At 38.9% G+C, this 17,453-nt stretch overlaps 1 protein-coding gene across 2 annotated transcripts; it reads left to right on the top strand.

Moving 5' to 3' along the window:
• Window positions 1–517: 517 nt before the first annotated feature.
• GNRHR (gonadotropin releasing hormone receptor) lies at window positions 518–16,215 on the top strand. Of its 2 annotated transcripts, none has more exons than XM_032334463.1 (3): window positions 518–1,033; window positions 12,363–12,582; window positions 15,944–16,215. In XM_032334463.1, the coding sequence occupies exons 1-3, from the start codon at window positions 518–520 to the stop codon at window positions 16,186–16,188; spliced, it is 981 nt and encodes a 326-aa protein (XP_032190354.1). In that variant the 3' UTR covers window positions 16,189–16,215. The 2 variants fall into 2 exon arrangements, with proteins under 2 accessions (XP_032190354.1, XP_032190355.1); XM_032334464.1 differs by having other exon boundaries at window positions 12,491–12,582; window positions 15,944–16,043.
• Window positions 16,216–17,453: the final 1,238 nt, after the last annotated feature.

Below are 17,453 nucleotides of genomic sequence, written 5' to 3'. Positions count from 1 at the left end.
AAAAGAAAAACAAATGTTTTGAGAAGTGAATTAACTTTTTAAAACAACAGATTTTAACTGGATAAAGTTCTTTTTTAGTATTTTTCTTCATCTTCATTTTGTAACTGTTGGACAGAATAGTAACACTTCATTGTTTTTAGAAAATCTCTTTAAGTTACATAAATAGTAGCATGAGTGAATTTTAAATTCAGAATTAAGCCTCAAATGTCCTTCTGTACTTGGGAAAATTGTTGTGAAAACCAGGCCATCTGCTGCGGTACTACAGTTACATTTGGCCCTCAGAATGTGTCCCACATGCTCTGTTTTAGCACTCTGTTGGATTATTAGCCCACAAAACAAGTTCACCTTGATCTTTTACATTAAACATAAAGTAGCTCAGGGACAAAATTTGACATAAATCTAAACCTGTGACGTTTCCAAAGAAGGCAGAAATAAAACGGAGCTTTGGGCTAGATTATGACAAAACATCACAAGGGCCAGAAACCCAAGTCTTGAAGCTCTCGGTCAGGCAGGAAACATGGCAAGCGCCTCTCCTGAACAGAATCAAAATCACTGCTCAGTGGTGAACAGCAGCAACCCGCTGGTGCAGGGCAACCTCCCCACCCTGACCTTATCTGGAAAGATCCGAGTGACAGTTACTTTCTTCCTTTTTCTACTCTCTACAAGTTTTAATGCTTCTTTCTTGTTGAAACTTCAGAAGTGGACTCAAAAGAAAGAGAAAGGGAGAAAGCTCTCGAGAATGAAGGTGCTTTTAAAACATCTGACCTTAGCCAACCTGTTGGAGACCCTGATTGTCATGCCGCTGGATGGAATGTGGAACATTACGGTCCAATGGTATGCTGGAGAGTTCCTCTGCAAAGTCCTCAGCTACCTGAAGCTTTTCTCCATGTATGCCCCAGCCTTCATGATGGTAGTGATCAGCCTGGACCGCTCCCTAGCCATCACGAGGCCTCTAGCTATGAAGAGCAATGGCGTTGGACAGTCCATGATTGGCTTGGCCTGGCTCCTCAGTGGTATCTTTGCTGGACCACAGGTAACCCACTAATGTGAACTTCTTAGGATCTGGCAATCACAGATTCCCTATCTAAACTCGAGTGCTGCATTTTATGATGGCAAGTCAAAAGCAGCATTGTATTATCTTTGAAAGCTTTGACTCGGGGAATTAGAGAGTGGGGTTTAATCCTGGCTCTGTTACCTTGGGCACATCTTTTAATTTCTTGGAGTTTCAGTTCCTTCACTTATAAAATGGAGGTAACGCCTACTTTATGCAGCTTTCATGAAGATTAAATAAACAATGCATTAAAGTGTCTAGCATGAGCTCTGGTACGTAGTAAATGCTCCTCAAAAAATGTAGCTATTGTCAAATTTGGCCTCACCCCCATCTTATTCTTCCATCTAGTTTTCCATTCACTCTGTTTGATATGGTAAATGGAGAGAATCTTGAGGAACTGTGAAATCTGCATAGGTATAATGTGTTCATAACTTGTCTCATTGGGACTTCTTAAGTGGAAATGACTCTGTTACTGTTGCAACTTAGAATTATGCTTTAACTAGCATGTCACTCCTCAGTTTGCAGCTGGGCGGAATAGTGGGAAATCGTCGACTTTTGAAATCTGAATATTTCTCTGAGATTTATTTGAGCTTATCTGGAGGTAGGCTACACTGCGACAGGCTGACAGCAACATCAGGATTGTTGGTGTAGGCACCAGATACTGCTCCAGATTGTCCTCATCAGAGGCAACCTGATGAACTGATCTGTAGAATCAGCCTTTCTCAGCAGCCATATCTCTGAAGAAAAGGACACATTCTTGCAGAGAGCAAAGATCCTTTATTTTTTTTAAGATTTATTTATTATTTATTTGACAGACAGAGATCACAAGCAGGCAGAGAGGCAGACAGAGAGAGAGAGAGAGAGAGAAAGGAGGAAGCAGGCTTCCTGCCGAGCAGAGAGCCCGATGTGGGGCTCGATCCCAGGACTCTGGGATCATGATCTGAGCCGAAGGCAGAGGCTTTAACCCACTGAGCCACCCAGGTACCCCCGGCAAAGATCCTTTAATAACAGATAAAGACGTCATCTGTATGTTGTAAAGGTGCTGTGTGATGATGAACCTAGGGTACAAGGATATGTCAAGAGGGGACGTCCAAGTTAACCCAGAAATTCCAAAAACCAGCCTCTACAAATGCAAGTTATCTAGACATTCTACTACGAGCCAGGTGGTTTAAAAAAAAAAAAAAAAAAAAAAGACAACAAACAAACAAAAAATCCTGCCCTGCAGAACTCAGTAAACGCAGCAAAACACTAGAAAGTTGGATAACCACATTTTCCTACCAATTCCTCACTTAACTCATCATTTCTGGATACTAGATCAATTAAATTAGGATGTATTTTATGGCAGGAAAAATGGGAAAAGCTAAAATGTTTTGATCTGCCTGGAGAAAAGCATATTACAATGATTCTCACAGTGACTAAATATCTAATAATAGGCTTAGTAAATGTTTCTCTCCAAATGATGTTATGCCTGAAGTTTTCCATTTTGTTTCTTTAAAGTAGAAGTACTACTTATTTATCGATTTTCTTAGGGAAGATAAGTAAGTTAGGCTCTTCACACTGAGTCTGATGCTGATGAAACAAAGAAATAGCCCTCAAAGAAAGTGTAATTCAATTATGGAGACAAAACTTATATAAAACTAATACAACTATATACTAAACGCTTTTTTAAAAAAGATTTTACTTATTTATTTGATGGAGAGAGATTGAGAGCACAAACAGGGGGAGCCACAGACAGAGGGAGAAGGAGAAGCAGACTCCCTGCTGAGCAGGGAGCCTGATTCAGGACTTGATCCCAGGATCCCTGGGATCATGACCTGGGCCGAAGGCAGCTGCTCAACAACTGAGCCACCCAGGCGCCCCTATATGAAACACTTTTAAAACCTATTACAAGTACAAGGTGCCTGGGTGGCTCAGTCGGTTAAGCAGCTGCCTTTGGCTCAGGTCATGATCTCAGAGTCCTGGAATCAAGCCCCACATCCAGTCCCCCATGCAGGCTCACACCCAGCCCTGCATCCAGCCCCACACTGGGCTCCTGGCTCTGTGGGAAGCCTGCATCTCCCTCTCCCAGTCTCCCCACTTGTGTTCCTTCTCTTGCTATGTCTCTGTCAAATTAATAATAAATAAAGTCTTTTTTTAAAAAATCTATTACAAGTGTAAGAAGGAGGAGAGATGAATAAGAGTTGAAATGGGAAAGGAATGTTTTAAGGCTAAAGATAGGATAAGTTGAAAATTTTAAAATGGATCATATTTGGATGAAAAAAAAATCAAAGATCACATATATTTTCAGGAAGGGTTGAAAAGTGTGATTAATTTTCACAGGAGCCTTGTCTGGCTGAAACAACAGATTGAGAGGTAGGACTAGCAGGAAATCAGATTTGGTGGTTGCTCCCTTTTCTTCTACCTCGTAGTGAACGATCTGTCATAAAACATCATGATTCTGTATTTCCTGGTCACTGCCATTAAGGCATACACTCTTAAGTGATCGAGACTCTGTTATGTCCAACTTAATTAATATTCACGGTACCTAATAAGATTACTAGCAAAAATAGAAATTTAAAATGTTTGGATAATGTGATTTCTCTTCCGATCAAATAAATCCTTCACCTTCTCCTTAAACAAAAAGCTTGGATGAGGGAGTCAGTGAATGAGTACGATGGACCCGTGTTAAGGAAGAAAGTGATCCCTGGGGAAATTCTGAAATAAATGTGGGAACCATTAATCCTTCGTGAGTCCTGGGCAAGAAATAAAGTGATTTTTTTAAGAAAAATACTTGAAGAAAATTCACATAGACCCAAACAGATGCAAGAGACAGAGAAACCTTTTCCAGCTTTTCTGGCCATGAGGTGATTAGGTTGGTGGCTGGGGTAGTCTCAGAGAGAACTGATTGTAAGAGGGACATTTCAAACAAAAAACAAAGCTTGGAAACAAGTTGGATTTAGGGAGTTAATAGCCAGAGGGTGTAAACTACAGCTCCAATATTTTTAGACAAGGAGTTTTAACAGTAAAACCATTGAAATGGGCAGGTGGGTTGAGAAATGGGGTTTGCCAGCCTGTTCATTTCTTTGTTTGTTTGAAGGGGGAGAGAAGGCAGGCTCTGAAAGAGCCAAAAACATTTGCTCTGGGACATAGTGTTACCAATATAAGGTCATTGTGTAAGTACAGGTGTTTGGAAAGTAGTTAGTTGGTAAGTTGGGTACTGAGGAAAGTCGAACCAGAAGTAGAAATTGGTCAGTCTGACGGGCTGAACTGGTTGAATGTTCAACTCTTCATTTCAGCGCTGGTGGAGATCTCAGGGTCATGGGATCAAGCCCCGCTTCGTCATTCTGTGCTCTACAGGGAGTCTGCTTGAAGAACCTCTCCCTTTCCCTCTGCTCCCAGCCCCTGCCCCCGCCCTCCTGTGACAGTGCACACTGTCTCGTGCGCTCTCTCTCTCCCTAAAATAAGTAAATATCGTTTTTAAGAAAAGAAAAGAAATAGGTCAATTTGTGATACTATCTGAAATGCAAACTAATAATGTCAGTCTCCTTTAAAGGACTGTCCCAGAGGCCATAAAAAATAAATTGCTGTATTAATTGTTATTTTCATCTAAGTATATCAAAGCAATCATAGAAAGATAATGTCAAATACTTATCTATCTTGATGTAATAAGAAAAAATATGAAATTATTTTGAATTGTTTAGGATGTTCATCTAATAGCCTGACCTCAAACACATTACTCTTCCTGAGAGATTTATGTGCATCTGGGCCACAGAAAATGATGGTACTATTTCATGGTGAAACCCATGACTCATCCTTATTTTCAGCAGCAGATTATATTTATAAAGCACTTTACTGAAGTTTCCTGAGAAGTTTCCTCATTCTATGCAGTATGTAACAGCCATGTTATTATCCCCATCCAGCATATCAGAGAAAGCACAAAGAGTACCTTTGAGAGCAATAGTGTGCAAATCTTTCTGGCAGTCACCCAAAGGAAGAAGTGCATACCACACAGAGATTTTGTCTGTCTGTCTCCCACACACCTATAGCCAAGAAGAATTTTCATGAAAATTCAACTCTGTTTCATTTCATTTTCTTTCTTTCTTTCTTTTTAAGATTTTATTTATTTCTTTGGCAGAGACAGATCACAAGTAGGCAGAGAGGCAGGCAGAGAGAGGAGGAAGCAGGCTCCCTGCCGAGCAGAGAGCCCGATGCGGGGCTCGATCCCAGGACCCTGAGATCATGACCTGAGCCGAAGGCAGAGGCTTAACCCACTGAGCCACCCAGGCACCCCCATTTCATTTTCTAATGTTGATTACAACTAACTGATGGGTACAGTCTGCAGTCAGGGGCTCCTGGGTGGCTCAGGCAGTTAAGCTTCTGCCTTCAGCTCTGGTCATGATCCCAGGGTCCTGAGATCCAGCCCCACATCAGCCTCCTTGCTCATGGGGAGCCTGCTTCCCCCTCTGCCTGCCACTCCTCCTGCTTGTGCTCGCTCTCCCTCTCTCTGACAAATAAATAAAATCTTTAAAAAAAAAAAAAAATCTTCAGCTCAAAAATGACTGGTCTGAAGGGGTTCATTGACTTTCCCAATGTCACTTGGGCTGTTGGACTCATGTCTTTTTATTAAGTCCAGTTTTTTTTTTTATTAGAGCCCTCTGCTATCTCTCTGAATAAAGAGGTTTTAACCCCATGACTAATGTTACACATATTTAATGGGAAAGATGAGAGATTGAAAGGGCTTTTTATTTCTAGACTCTGACACATCCCAAGTCAACCTCGTGCTTCGCTAGGCTCTCCAGATAAGCCCACGGACAAAGGTGCATCCTTAGCGGCTAATTCACATTGAAAGGATGACTTTAATCATCATCCTCCGGTGCACAGATTGATCATCTGTTACTGAGTAGTTCTATGAGCGTTTGAGGATATATTTTCAGAAGTTTCAGCATTGCATAGCTGAACTTTCCTAGTAATGGAATTTTTCAAAAACCCAAATTCTATCTGGAGCCCCAACAAATACCTGAAACATATAAGTGGAGCTGTTCTTGCTGAAGAGGGATAAGGCGGCATTCACTAGCCCTGCCCACGGTCTCTGAAGACCTTAGATCTCCCCACAGCAAAGCTTGGGAGGCAAATAATAGAAATGGCATGAGTATTGGATTTAAACAAAGTTAGTTTTAAACCCTAATGCTCTCTCTCCCTTACCATCTCTGTGGCTCTGAGTAAGTTATTTAACTAAATTTAAAAGAATAGTGGTAAAGAATAAGATACATGAAGTCACCTAGTACAAGACTTGACGCTTAGACACTCCACTAATGTTCATTCCTTCCTCTTCTCCTGTTTTCATTCCTTTGTTCACAATAGAGTTTTTGAAGTCAGGAGGAAAAATAATAGGGAAATACAGCATGACTATTAAACGATTCTTCAAGAGACAGCAAAGAGAATTGCTTACCTGAAGATTGATTTATTTCCACTTTCTCAAAATTATAGCATTCATCCTGACTGATAAGTCAGGTTTGCCAAACTACCTCTAGTTACCAAGCTGCCCTACTCATTCTGAAGGCTATATATGTCAAAGCACGACTGTTCAAGTTTTGCAGGTATTATTTGTAACAGTAAAATAAGGTCGGAAGGAAGGAAAGAAGGAAGCGGGAGAGAGAATAAGGGAAAGAAAGAGGGAGAAAAGAAAAAAGAAAGGAAGGGAAGGAAACAACATGTCCTGAAAGAAAATCTGCCTCAGACTCTGTGATTGCGCTGGTAAGTTACACGTTGAGGAGAAAACATTTCTTGAAGTAGGTGTGTTCATATCTAATCAAAAATCACATGGTTTCCAATGGCAGTCATCTCTCGCCACAAGAATCCCTTGCAGAAGTTCATACCCCTAGTTCATCTGTGTTAATATGGAGCATTTCATTCGGAGCTGACAGCATTTAACTTCTATCACTAACCTAGGTTAGAAGGCAAGATAGATGAGACACCCTTTAGTTTTTGGTGTATATATATGTGATCTGAAGATGCACAGAGGCTTGCCTTGACACACAGAATGTACTTGATCGGACTAGAATGTACTTCTGAACGTGACAAGCAGCTTAAATGCAATCAATACTCATCACAGGTATACAATACGCCACGAATTATACTGGAACATAGAAGTAGCATACTAATAACATAAATAACAACAAAGAGCATACATACATAAATAAATAACAACAATAATGATGATGATCGTGATAAACATTTTTTACAAAATACATAATTATGTTAAATCCTTTTGCATGCATTATCTCATGTAAGGCTCCCCAAAACCCTATATATTATATACAGTTATAATCTTCATTCATACAGAAACTAAGGTTAAGAATGTTCTATAAAATGCCCAAGACTGGGGCTCCTGGATGGCTCAGTCCATTAAGCATCTACCTTCCGCTCAGGTCATGATCCCAGGGTCCTGGGATCAAGTCCTGCATCGGGCTCTCTGCTCAGCAGGGAACCTGCTTCTCCTTCTGCCTGTGTCTCCCTCTGTCTGCTTCTCCCTCTGCCTGCTGCTCCCCCTGCTTGTGCACCCTCTCTCTCTGCCAAATAAATAAAATCTAAAAAAAAAAAAAAAAAAAAAAAAAAAAACAACAAAGAAAAAGCCCAAGATTACCATCTAGTAAGTGCAGATGTCAGTCCATTCAGTTAACTCCATACCCAGAGCTTTTAACTACTACACTATATCACACTATGCAATGTCGTCTATTTCATTTTTTTGCCTGTAGGAGACTAGAGAAAGAAAAGGCAGGAAAGTCTTAAGTTGAGAATAGATGGCTAAGAGTGAGCAGGTAAAGATATATGGTAAATATTTATAAATATATAAATAAATATCTTTGAATACACATTCACAAGTTGTGTGGTGTGCCTTGCAATTTTTACAATAGTAATGGTTTCAACTTGCACAAAGCTGTGTGCCAGGCATTATTCTAAGTGCCTTGCAAGCATTAACTCAAGTAATTGTCTTGACAGTTCCTAGCGGTAAATAGTATCAATGTCTCCATTTTATAGATGAGGAAGCACATCACCTAACGATAATCACCGCTGGAAAGGATTAGGTAATAATGCAATTAGTCTGGGGTAAAGTGAGGGTCAAAAACAATACTCCAAGAAGCATCTGCCCACGGCTTTCAAGAAGGAAAATAGATGCTCTTGTTTATGGCAAAATAAAGCAAACATTGGTGAGAACTGGGGCCAACGATGAGAAAGGAGAAACTAAGAAATTAAAGAATTATAATCCAAGGACAAAAAAACAAAACACTGGAAGTAAAGTGGACCCCTATATTAATCATTCCAACGAACACGGCCTTGGAGCACAAATAAGCTAGGCTCAGCTTATCCGTGGGCAAGTAAGAACCTGAGTTACCCTAACACTCTTTGAGAACTTACAACAGTCTACTTTGTGTGGCCGGTGTCACATACGTGCTATACCTCCCCTACCTAATTTTAAATCCTCTGATAGCAGGATATATCTGGTTCATCTTTCATGACAGAGACCACCTACTGTAACAATAAGCACTTAAAGTGCCTGGGTGGCTCAGTTGGTTATGCGTCGGACGCTGGATTTCAGCTCAGGTCATGATCTCAGGGTCGTGAGATCGAGCCTCATGAAGGGCTCTGCACAGAGCATGGGGAGTCTGCTTCAGATTCTCTCTTCCTCTCCCTCTGCCCTTCCCCTGCCCCCCATGCACGTTCTCTCTCTCTCAAAACCAAAAAAAATTAATTAAAAATAAGCATTTATTAAACAAAGATAACCATTAGCTCAAATCATAATACTTTATTTCAAAGTAATTTTTTGGAAAGTTTCATTATGACTTAAAAATATGAAATATTAAAGTGAAATTTTGGCAGAGCAGCGCAGAACAGAAAGTCAAACTTGGGCCATCTGGGTCCAAGTCTGACTGGGAAGATGCGGAGAGAAGTAGCTAAGGTTTTAAAGAAATACTAGATTTTCAGGTTCTATGTGAAGTAAGCCCTCCAAAGCCCTCCAACTCACTACATTTGTTAGGCCAAATTCGAAACTAAACTTGAAATAAGTTCAGGTTGCAAAGAAGTACGGAAAATTGAAATGGTTACTTTGTGATGTGGAAAAGTTGGTCTGGATTGTAAAGTAGAATTAGCTGAATGGGTGTTTGGTTTCTGAACTTTTAAATTTGATTATATGATCATTGGGCGCCCTCTAGTGGATTAATTTAAAAATACTATTTTGTCCTTGAAAAGAGGTCTGAAACTGAAAATCAACATTCTGATTACAAATAAAAGATACAGCATTATATTTTATATTATGTTTACTATATTTTATTTATTATCTATTATATTTACATTTTATTAAATTTTTCTATCTACAAGCAAAGAGAGTAAATAAAAGAGTTCTTTTTCTTAAGGAACACACTTCCAATACCTCAAAAAAAAAAAGAAATCCTAGACCTGTGGAATTAATTAAATTAAAATTTATTAATTCAATCAAAAACATTAAAAAATAAATACTATCTCTCATTTCCCTAAAATTTTAAAAACCTTTAACATTTTTGCTTGAATTTACTTGCTATTAGTTTTATAGTGCTTCAGCACTCTTTTCATTTTAATAATGTATCATAGTAAAATGAAGTTTCTCAGTAGAAAAGCTTAGAAATGACTGGACAAGAAGTGTGCTTTGATAAATGGGGAAAGAATGAGTGAATGTCTACTAGAACTTGTTTTTGAAAACTACTTGCAACATTTCTTTAATAGTTTAGGTAATTTGTAATTTTTTAAAAAACATAATTTCGGGGTGCCTGGGTGGCTCAGTGGGTTAAAGCCTCTGTCTTCGGCATCCGGGCTCTCTGCTCGGCGGGGAGCCTGCTTCACTTCCCCTCTCTGTCTGCCTTTCTGCCTACCTATGATTTCTGTCTGTCCAATAAATAAATAAAATCTTTTAAAAAAACCATAATTTCACATTTAAAGAAAGATTGCAAGAATCATACAAAGATTTCTGGAATTCTCTTCCCTCAGCTTCCCCAAATATTAACATTTTACTGCCTCTGTTTATTTGTTTTGTCTCCTAAACGCATTTTTTTCCTGCACTATTTAAAAGTAAATTCACACATGATGTCCCTTTTAATACTTCAATGTGTTTTTTCTGGCACATACAGTATAAAAATCAAAATCAGGAAATTAACACTGAAAAAATACTGTTATTTATGGTTGTGTGAGCTATAGGAAAAAATTTCCAACCAAAATCTTAGCAAAATTCCAATAAAAAAGACTGAGTAAGGTAAAAAACAAAACAAAAACCTGTTATTTAATCCATATAATTTATTCATATCTCACCAACTGTCCCAATGACGTCCCTTTTAACATTTTAACAAAAGAAAATCCAAGATTATACATTGGATTCAGCTGCCACATCTCACGAACTTCCTTTCAGTTGGAACCATTCCTCAGTCTCTCTTTGTGTTTTATAACATTGGTATTTCTGAAGAGCTCAGGCCCCTTATTTTGTAGAATGCCCTCTATTTGATTTTGTTTAGTGTCTTCTCATGGTTAGATGCAGGTTATGCACTTTAGACAGAAATACCAAAGAAGTGCTGGTGAGTACTTCTCAAAGCATTAATAAGGAAGCAGCTGCTGTCCATTGGTCCCATTATTGGCAATGCTAATTTAATTATTTTGTTCTTTCTCTACTGTCAAGTTATTAATTTTACTCTTCATAATGAATAAGTATCTTACAGGTAGATACTTAGAAATTATGTAAATACTGCTTTCCTCAAACTTCACCCATGTTTTTACTACCCATTGATGATTCTTGCCTAAATCATTTATCATTACCATTTGGTAATCACTACTTTCATTATTCCTTATACATTTATTAGTTGGTTTTCTACAATAATAAAGAGTTTTTCCCCCCTCCACATTTCTTTGTTGTTACTGTTTTGCAATCTATTATCAGCATGGACTCGTGGATCCTTAATTTATCCAACAGTTAATCATTCCTTTTTATCGGGGCTTTGTTTTCGGTTTTGTGGTTTGGTTTTCAATGCTTACACTGTCCCAGATTTTCTTTCAAGCTGGCTCTAGAGCTCTTCTGACATGCTCCACTATTCTTTTAGTACTTCCTGGCTTTTCAGCACAAGCTGTTCTAAGCACATATTGTAGTTTGCCTGTGCCCGCCTTGGGAATCACCCACTTCTCCAATGAGCTCTGGTTCCTTTGGGTAGAGAATGTATTTGTAAACAAGACCTGGGTACAAGAGTGCTGAATGTGCTTATTGCCACTAGGAGGTCATCGCTCCTAGGCTCCCAGCAGACAGACGGAGCTAGAAAATACACACACAGAGAGACACACACGCACACGTGCACAGAAATCTACATGGAGATCTTACTCTTTTTCTGCAGGTGTACAAACTCCATAGTGTGGGCCACCACATTGTATTCAGCCACTGTTGTATGAATTGGTATTTAAGCTTTTTTCAATATTTTTCAATTTCAATCAATTTCAATCAAGGAATAACCTGTGCCTGTGTATTTTCATATAATGGAAGTAGGAGAGTATCTTCAGAGTAAATTCCTGGATGTCAGATGGCTGGGTCAAAGGTAAATGCAGACATAGTTATGCTACTTCTTGCCAAATTCTTCTCCATAGGGGTTGTGCCAATTTCCATGTCTACTAGCAACGTGGGAGAGTATCTATTTCCCCACAGCGTGGCCATCACAGTGTGTTGCTATTTTTCATTTTTGCCTGTCTTGAGAGTGAAAAATGCCATTTCAGTGTAGCCTTAATTGGCATTTTCTTTATCACAAACGAGGTTGAACATCTTTTCACATGCCAAAGCACACTGCTATATCTTTTTTCATGAACGGTCAATTCATGTCTTTTGACCACTTTAATGGAGTTGAGTATCTCAAAAATAAAATTTAAATATGAATTTGGGGGCACATTCTAACTGTTAGACACAGGTTTGGGTGCTGCTGATAGAGTGACAGACAAAAATCACCTGCAAAAACTTTACTCACCATAATTGCATCTGAGATTGAAATACAAACGGTGCTTAAATCCTTGGTTGATGATTGTTCTGCTAGGTTGAAATAATTTCCAAAAAATCCAAAATCCCTTATTACCCAAATATACCTAAATATAAGTAAAGATCCACTTACAACTCTTCACCAAAGCACCAAAAGGATAACATCAAGGGGCTGAGCCGTTGCTTTGGGCAACACAGTCAAAGGCCCGCAGAATGCAGAAGGAAAAAAGCTTTCAAGAAAACATGCAAATACTGTTTGAAAGAAAGTAACGCCATTTTCTACTTTTTTTTTCTTTCCTCACACAGTTATATATCTTCAGGATGATCCACTTAGCCGATAGCTCTGGACAGACAGAAGGCTTCTCTCAGTGTGTGACACACTGCAGTTTCCCGCAATGGTGGCATCAAGCCTTTTATAACTTCTTCACCTTCAGCTGCCTCTTCCTCATCCCTCTTCTCATCACGTTAATCTGCAACGCAAAAATCATCTTCACCCTGACGCGGGTCCTTCATCAGGATCCCCACAGTACGTATTCCTTGGATTCGGCACCAATTGTGCGTAAACAGGTTTTGGGGTTTTTTTTAAGATTTTTATTTATTTATTTATTTATTTGACAGACAGCGATCACAAGCAGGCAGAGAGACAGGCAGAGAGAGAGGAAGGGAAGCAGGCTCTGATGCGGGGCTCGATCCCAGGACCCTGGGATCATGACCTGAGGCGAAGACAGAGGCCTTAACCCACTGAGCCACCCAGGCCCCGCCATGAACAGGTTTTAAATGGCAATTTTCAACGCAGAGTGGCACCTACTAGGTGCCAGATACTATTCTAAGCAGTTTGTGTATTTAATAATCACAGTAACTCCGTAAGGTGATACTTTTATTACACTTTTATTACCCCCAATTTTCAGATGAGGTAATTTGATATCTCCCAGTGTTCCAAATTTGTATCATGAAAGTAAAAATGAAAGAACCATTACCTCATTTTACCCAGCATAAGCATCAACAAATTGATCCCACTGGGCCCACACAACACTAGAGCAAACAATGGATTTCTAGAATATTGCAAAGCACTCCTCGTTGAAACGGTAGTCAAGAGACTCCCTAAAGTGAAGCTGTTCCGCTCCCCACTCAGATCCCCTTTCCACACAACATAACCGGGCACCAGTGTGCGTGCCTGTGTTGGTACGTGAAATACTGTTGAATACGTAACTGGCTCTTTCACCTGAATCTTCACAGCTGTGGTGGTGCCTTTTTTTGCTTCCATACTCCGGTGCAGTCTCCCAAACTAAAATGGAGGACTTTGCAAAGTCAACATGGCAATGTTGGCATGACATCCAGAAGACATGTTACCAATGGCATGGCGCCTGAGTTAGACGTGGTACAACTCAACAGAGAATCATCTTAATTATTGCAGTGAGATTACTCTCAGCAGACATTTTCCCAAGGAAATAATTATGGTAATGCTCTATAGCAGATACTTGGGCAGTTCCTGGCACAAAATGATATTTGATACTTCTTCAGAAATATATTGCAAAAACATTTGCCCTCAAAATCTTATCCCAGAGAAATTCAGTTCGATAAGAGGTATCTAAGAAGAGTACACAGAGAATAAGAAGATAGATCTCAAATAGGGGTTAATCTGAAAAAACGTGAGCCAGGCAGAAGCAGAGAAAAAAAAAGCAGTGGAGGCAGGATACCTGGGTGGCTCAGTTGGTTAAGTGACTGCCTTTAGCTCAAGTCAAGATCTTGGAGTCCTAGGATCAAGTCCCACATGAGGCTCCCTGCTCCTTGGGAAGTCTGCTTCTCCCTTTGACCTTCTCCCTTCTCATGCTCTCTCTCTCAAATAAATAAGCAAAATCTTAAAAAGAAAGAAAGAAAGAGCGAGTGAGCAGAGGCAAGGACCAATAGACCAATAAATATTATTAAGATTTAGTTAATTAATATTTTTCTTATTCAACCAATATGTATTACTACTCAGTATTGCTGGAAATGGTGATAGATACGGATACCACGGTGAATAAAACAGCCCAGTCACTTTCCCACTTTCAAGGAGCCTACAGTCTAGAAGAAGACAGACCGTAAAAGAGTAAATCAATAAGGAAATATGATGATATCTCAAAAGAGGTAGAAGGACCGTATGTTACAGAAGATCCAACAGTTTTTCAGATTCAGCCCCTGTGCTAAGCCAAGATACTTTTTTAAATGTGTTCATTCCTACTGATAGCTTTATTACTTACATCACTAAAGCTTACAGATATTGAGGATTAAATGAAATGACGTGTGAAAAGAACAAGGTACATAGGAAATGATAATTAGATTTGTATGACAGAAATCTACAACTAATCTGTACTCAATAAATTCCTGATGGTAACATTTCTAGTCAAAAATTAATTTTATAATTAAAATATCACACATGTAAATGTTTTCCTCCATATTTCCACTCTTTTGTGATCAATGAGTAGCAAAACGGCTACTTCTGAAAAGCATAATCTATTTCCCTCAGGAAAAAATACAGCATGTGAAGGGTATTTTTTTATTTTAAAATAGCAGTTCTGGGGGCGCCTGGGTGTCTCAGTTGGTTAAGCGACTACATTCAGCTTAGGTCATGATCCTGGAGTCCTGGGATCGAGTCCCGCATCAGGCTCCCTGCTTGGCAGGGAGTCTGCTTCTCCCTCTGACATCCCCCTTCTCATGCTCTCTCTCTCTCTCATTCCCTCTCAAATAAATAAATAAAATCTTTTTAAAAAATAAACTAAAATAAACTCAGTTCTGTATTATGAAACATAAGAATAGATTTTGGGTACTTTAAAACTGCAGTTAAGGGGTGCCTGGGTGGCTCAGTGGGTTGAAGCCTCTGCCTTCGGCTCAGGTCATGATCTCAGGGTCCTGGGATCGAGCCCCACATCCGGCTCTCTGCTCAGCGGGGAGCCTGCTTCCCTTCCTCTCTCTCCGCCTGCCTCTTTGCCGGCTTGTGATCTCTGTCAAATAAATAAATAAAATCTTAAAAAAAAAAAAAAACCTGCAGTGAAGAACTACATGCTAAACATCATGCAAGCAGCCTGTCAGAGTCAACAATTCCATTAAACTCCAGTGAACACAGTAAACACAGATGCCACACACAGGAGCTCCACACATACACCATAACCACACCACGCACACACATACACATGAACTTTAAATGATTTATTGATATGAAAAGGGAAACTGTTTTGAATATCATAAAGAAAAGCACATGGTTGAGAAAGATCACTTTGGGCAACATCCTTTCAACCCCATGTGATTTTCATCATCCTCACTGTCAGAGGTACTCAGGTAGTAAGTATAGTTCTGTGTAAACACATAATTCAATTCAGCTGAACGTTAGTCTACTCTCTGAAATTTGTGTTTTAAGAGTTTGAGTACACACACATTTCAGATCCAGATTAGTCTGGTGGAAACTTATTTTTAAGAGCACTGTCTTCTTTAATCTTCTCTATTCATTATATGACATAGTGGAAAACTTGGAACATTCATATCCTTTTCAAACAAATTTCGATTATTGGGGCACCTGGGTGGCTCAGTGGGTTAAAGCCTCTGCCTTCAGCTCAGGTCATGATCCCAGGGTTCTGGGATCGAGCCCCACATTGGGCTCTCCTCTTGGCTGGGAGCCTGCTCCCCTTCCTCTCTCTCTGCCTGCTTCTATGTCTACTTGTGATCTCTGTCTGTCAAATAAATAAATAAATAAATAATCTTTTTTTAAAAAAAATTTTTTATTTCGATTATTAAGGATATTGGAAATTTATTCCTATTCCATTAATTAGTTTGAATTAGTGACTCTTCCTTTTTGTCCTTTTTGGTTTTGTAATAAAACTGGTCTTTAAACACCTACTTTTTTCTCTATCTCACAGAGCTACAACTGAATCAATCCAAGAATAATATACCAAGAGCTCGGCTGAGGACCCTAAAGATGACGGTTGCATTTGCGACCTCATTTACTGTCTGCTGGACTCCCTACTATGTCCTAGGAATTTGGTACTGGTTTGATCCTGAAATGTTAAACAGGGTGTCAGATCCAGTAAATCACTTTTTCTTTCTCTTTGCTCTTTTAAATCCATGCTTTGATCCCCTCATATATGGATATTTCTCTCTGTAATTGATAGACTATGTAGGACATCAGATAAAGAAGAGCGAGGTAGTGAATTTCATCAAATGGGAATAATAAACACAAAGGTGGCAGCACATGTACATACAAACAAAGCAGAGTTTAAGTTTATATTAACATCCTTCTTCTTGTCAAAATCCCATTGTTAGAAACTCAAGTGCAAATAAAAAATACAAACACAAAGAAAAAGAAATTTCAAGAAAAATAATGAAATATCCCGTCATAATTGCAAACTTCTGAATTAACATCTGCCCATTCTGGGCTCCTATAACACATTGCATGGGTTTCTTATCACTTTCTCCTTGTCTATTAATGTATATAGGTTTAAAACAGCCACAGCCTAAGGCAAAGAGATTCCAAAAAGTAAGGCTGAGAAACCACAACACAACCTAGGCAACAACCAAGGCATGCCTTTGAGAGTTTTTTCCCCAAGGGGCTTAGCAGCAATTATATCTTATGCTACAATAATATCTAAAGCAGAAAGAATTTCCCCTGCCCATAAGATCCATCTTCCTTCCTCTGGTTAAAAAAAAAAAAAAAAAAATGCAATGAATCTAATTTTTTTTTTTTAAATTTCAAAAGCATTCTGAAGTTTGAAGTAGTCAGCAAGCAGCTCGCCATCCATTCCACTGTAGCTCCCCTTCCTCCCAGTCTTTACATGGAACCGTGAGAAATGCCCTCCTAGAAAGGGGAGGCCTAGAGGGAGTAGCGTTTGGACGGGGATTAGAACATTCCTCCAGGATGCATGGTCAATGGAGTTCGTGGTAATTAACTGGAGTAATAACACTGTTTTTAAATACAATAAAGAAAAGACTGATTATGTTTTATACATAATATACCCTCTGTTTTAATGTGAGAGATTTTTTTTCTATCTTCTGATTTTACTAAAGTAAAATTTTACTAAAGTAAAATCAGAAGTCCCTGAGAAAAATAAGAAATTAACCAAAAACATAAGTGAAAAGATATTTGATACTTAAGAACACTGAACACTACAGTTTTAATATATACAGGTCAAAGAGACCAACAAAGTATTGAAAAAAGGAAAAGAAAAACTGTAAATGTGTAACTAACACCTACTAATATTCACATTAAGTGGTATGGTTTTCAAAATATGTGGGCACTGTACCTCTTTTAATTCAGGCCTATTTCTACCTGTTCCATGAGAAAGGGGAAGGATGAAAATTATGAGAATATAATATACATGACAAGAAAAGTTTATAAAGGACTTTAAAGAAATTCAGCCTTCATTTAACTTC

The sequence above is a fragment of the Mustela erminea genome, chromosome 2, assembly GCF_009829155.1.
Source record: "Mustela erminea isolate mMusErm1 chromosome 2, mMusErm1.Pri, whole genome shotgun sequence".
Lineage (NCBI taxonomy): Eukaryota > Metazoa > Chordata > Mammalia > Carnivora > Mustelidae > Mustela > Mustela erminea.
This window is presented reverse-complemented; position numbering and strand designations above follow the sequence as displayed.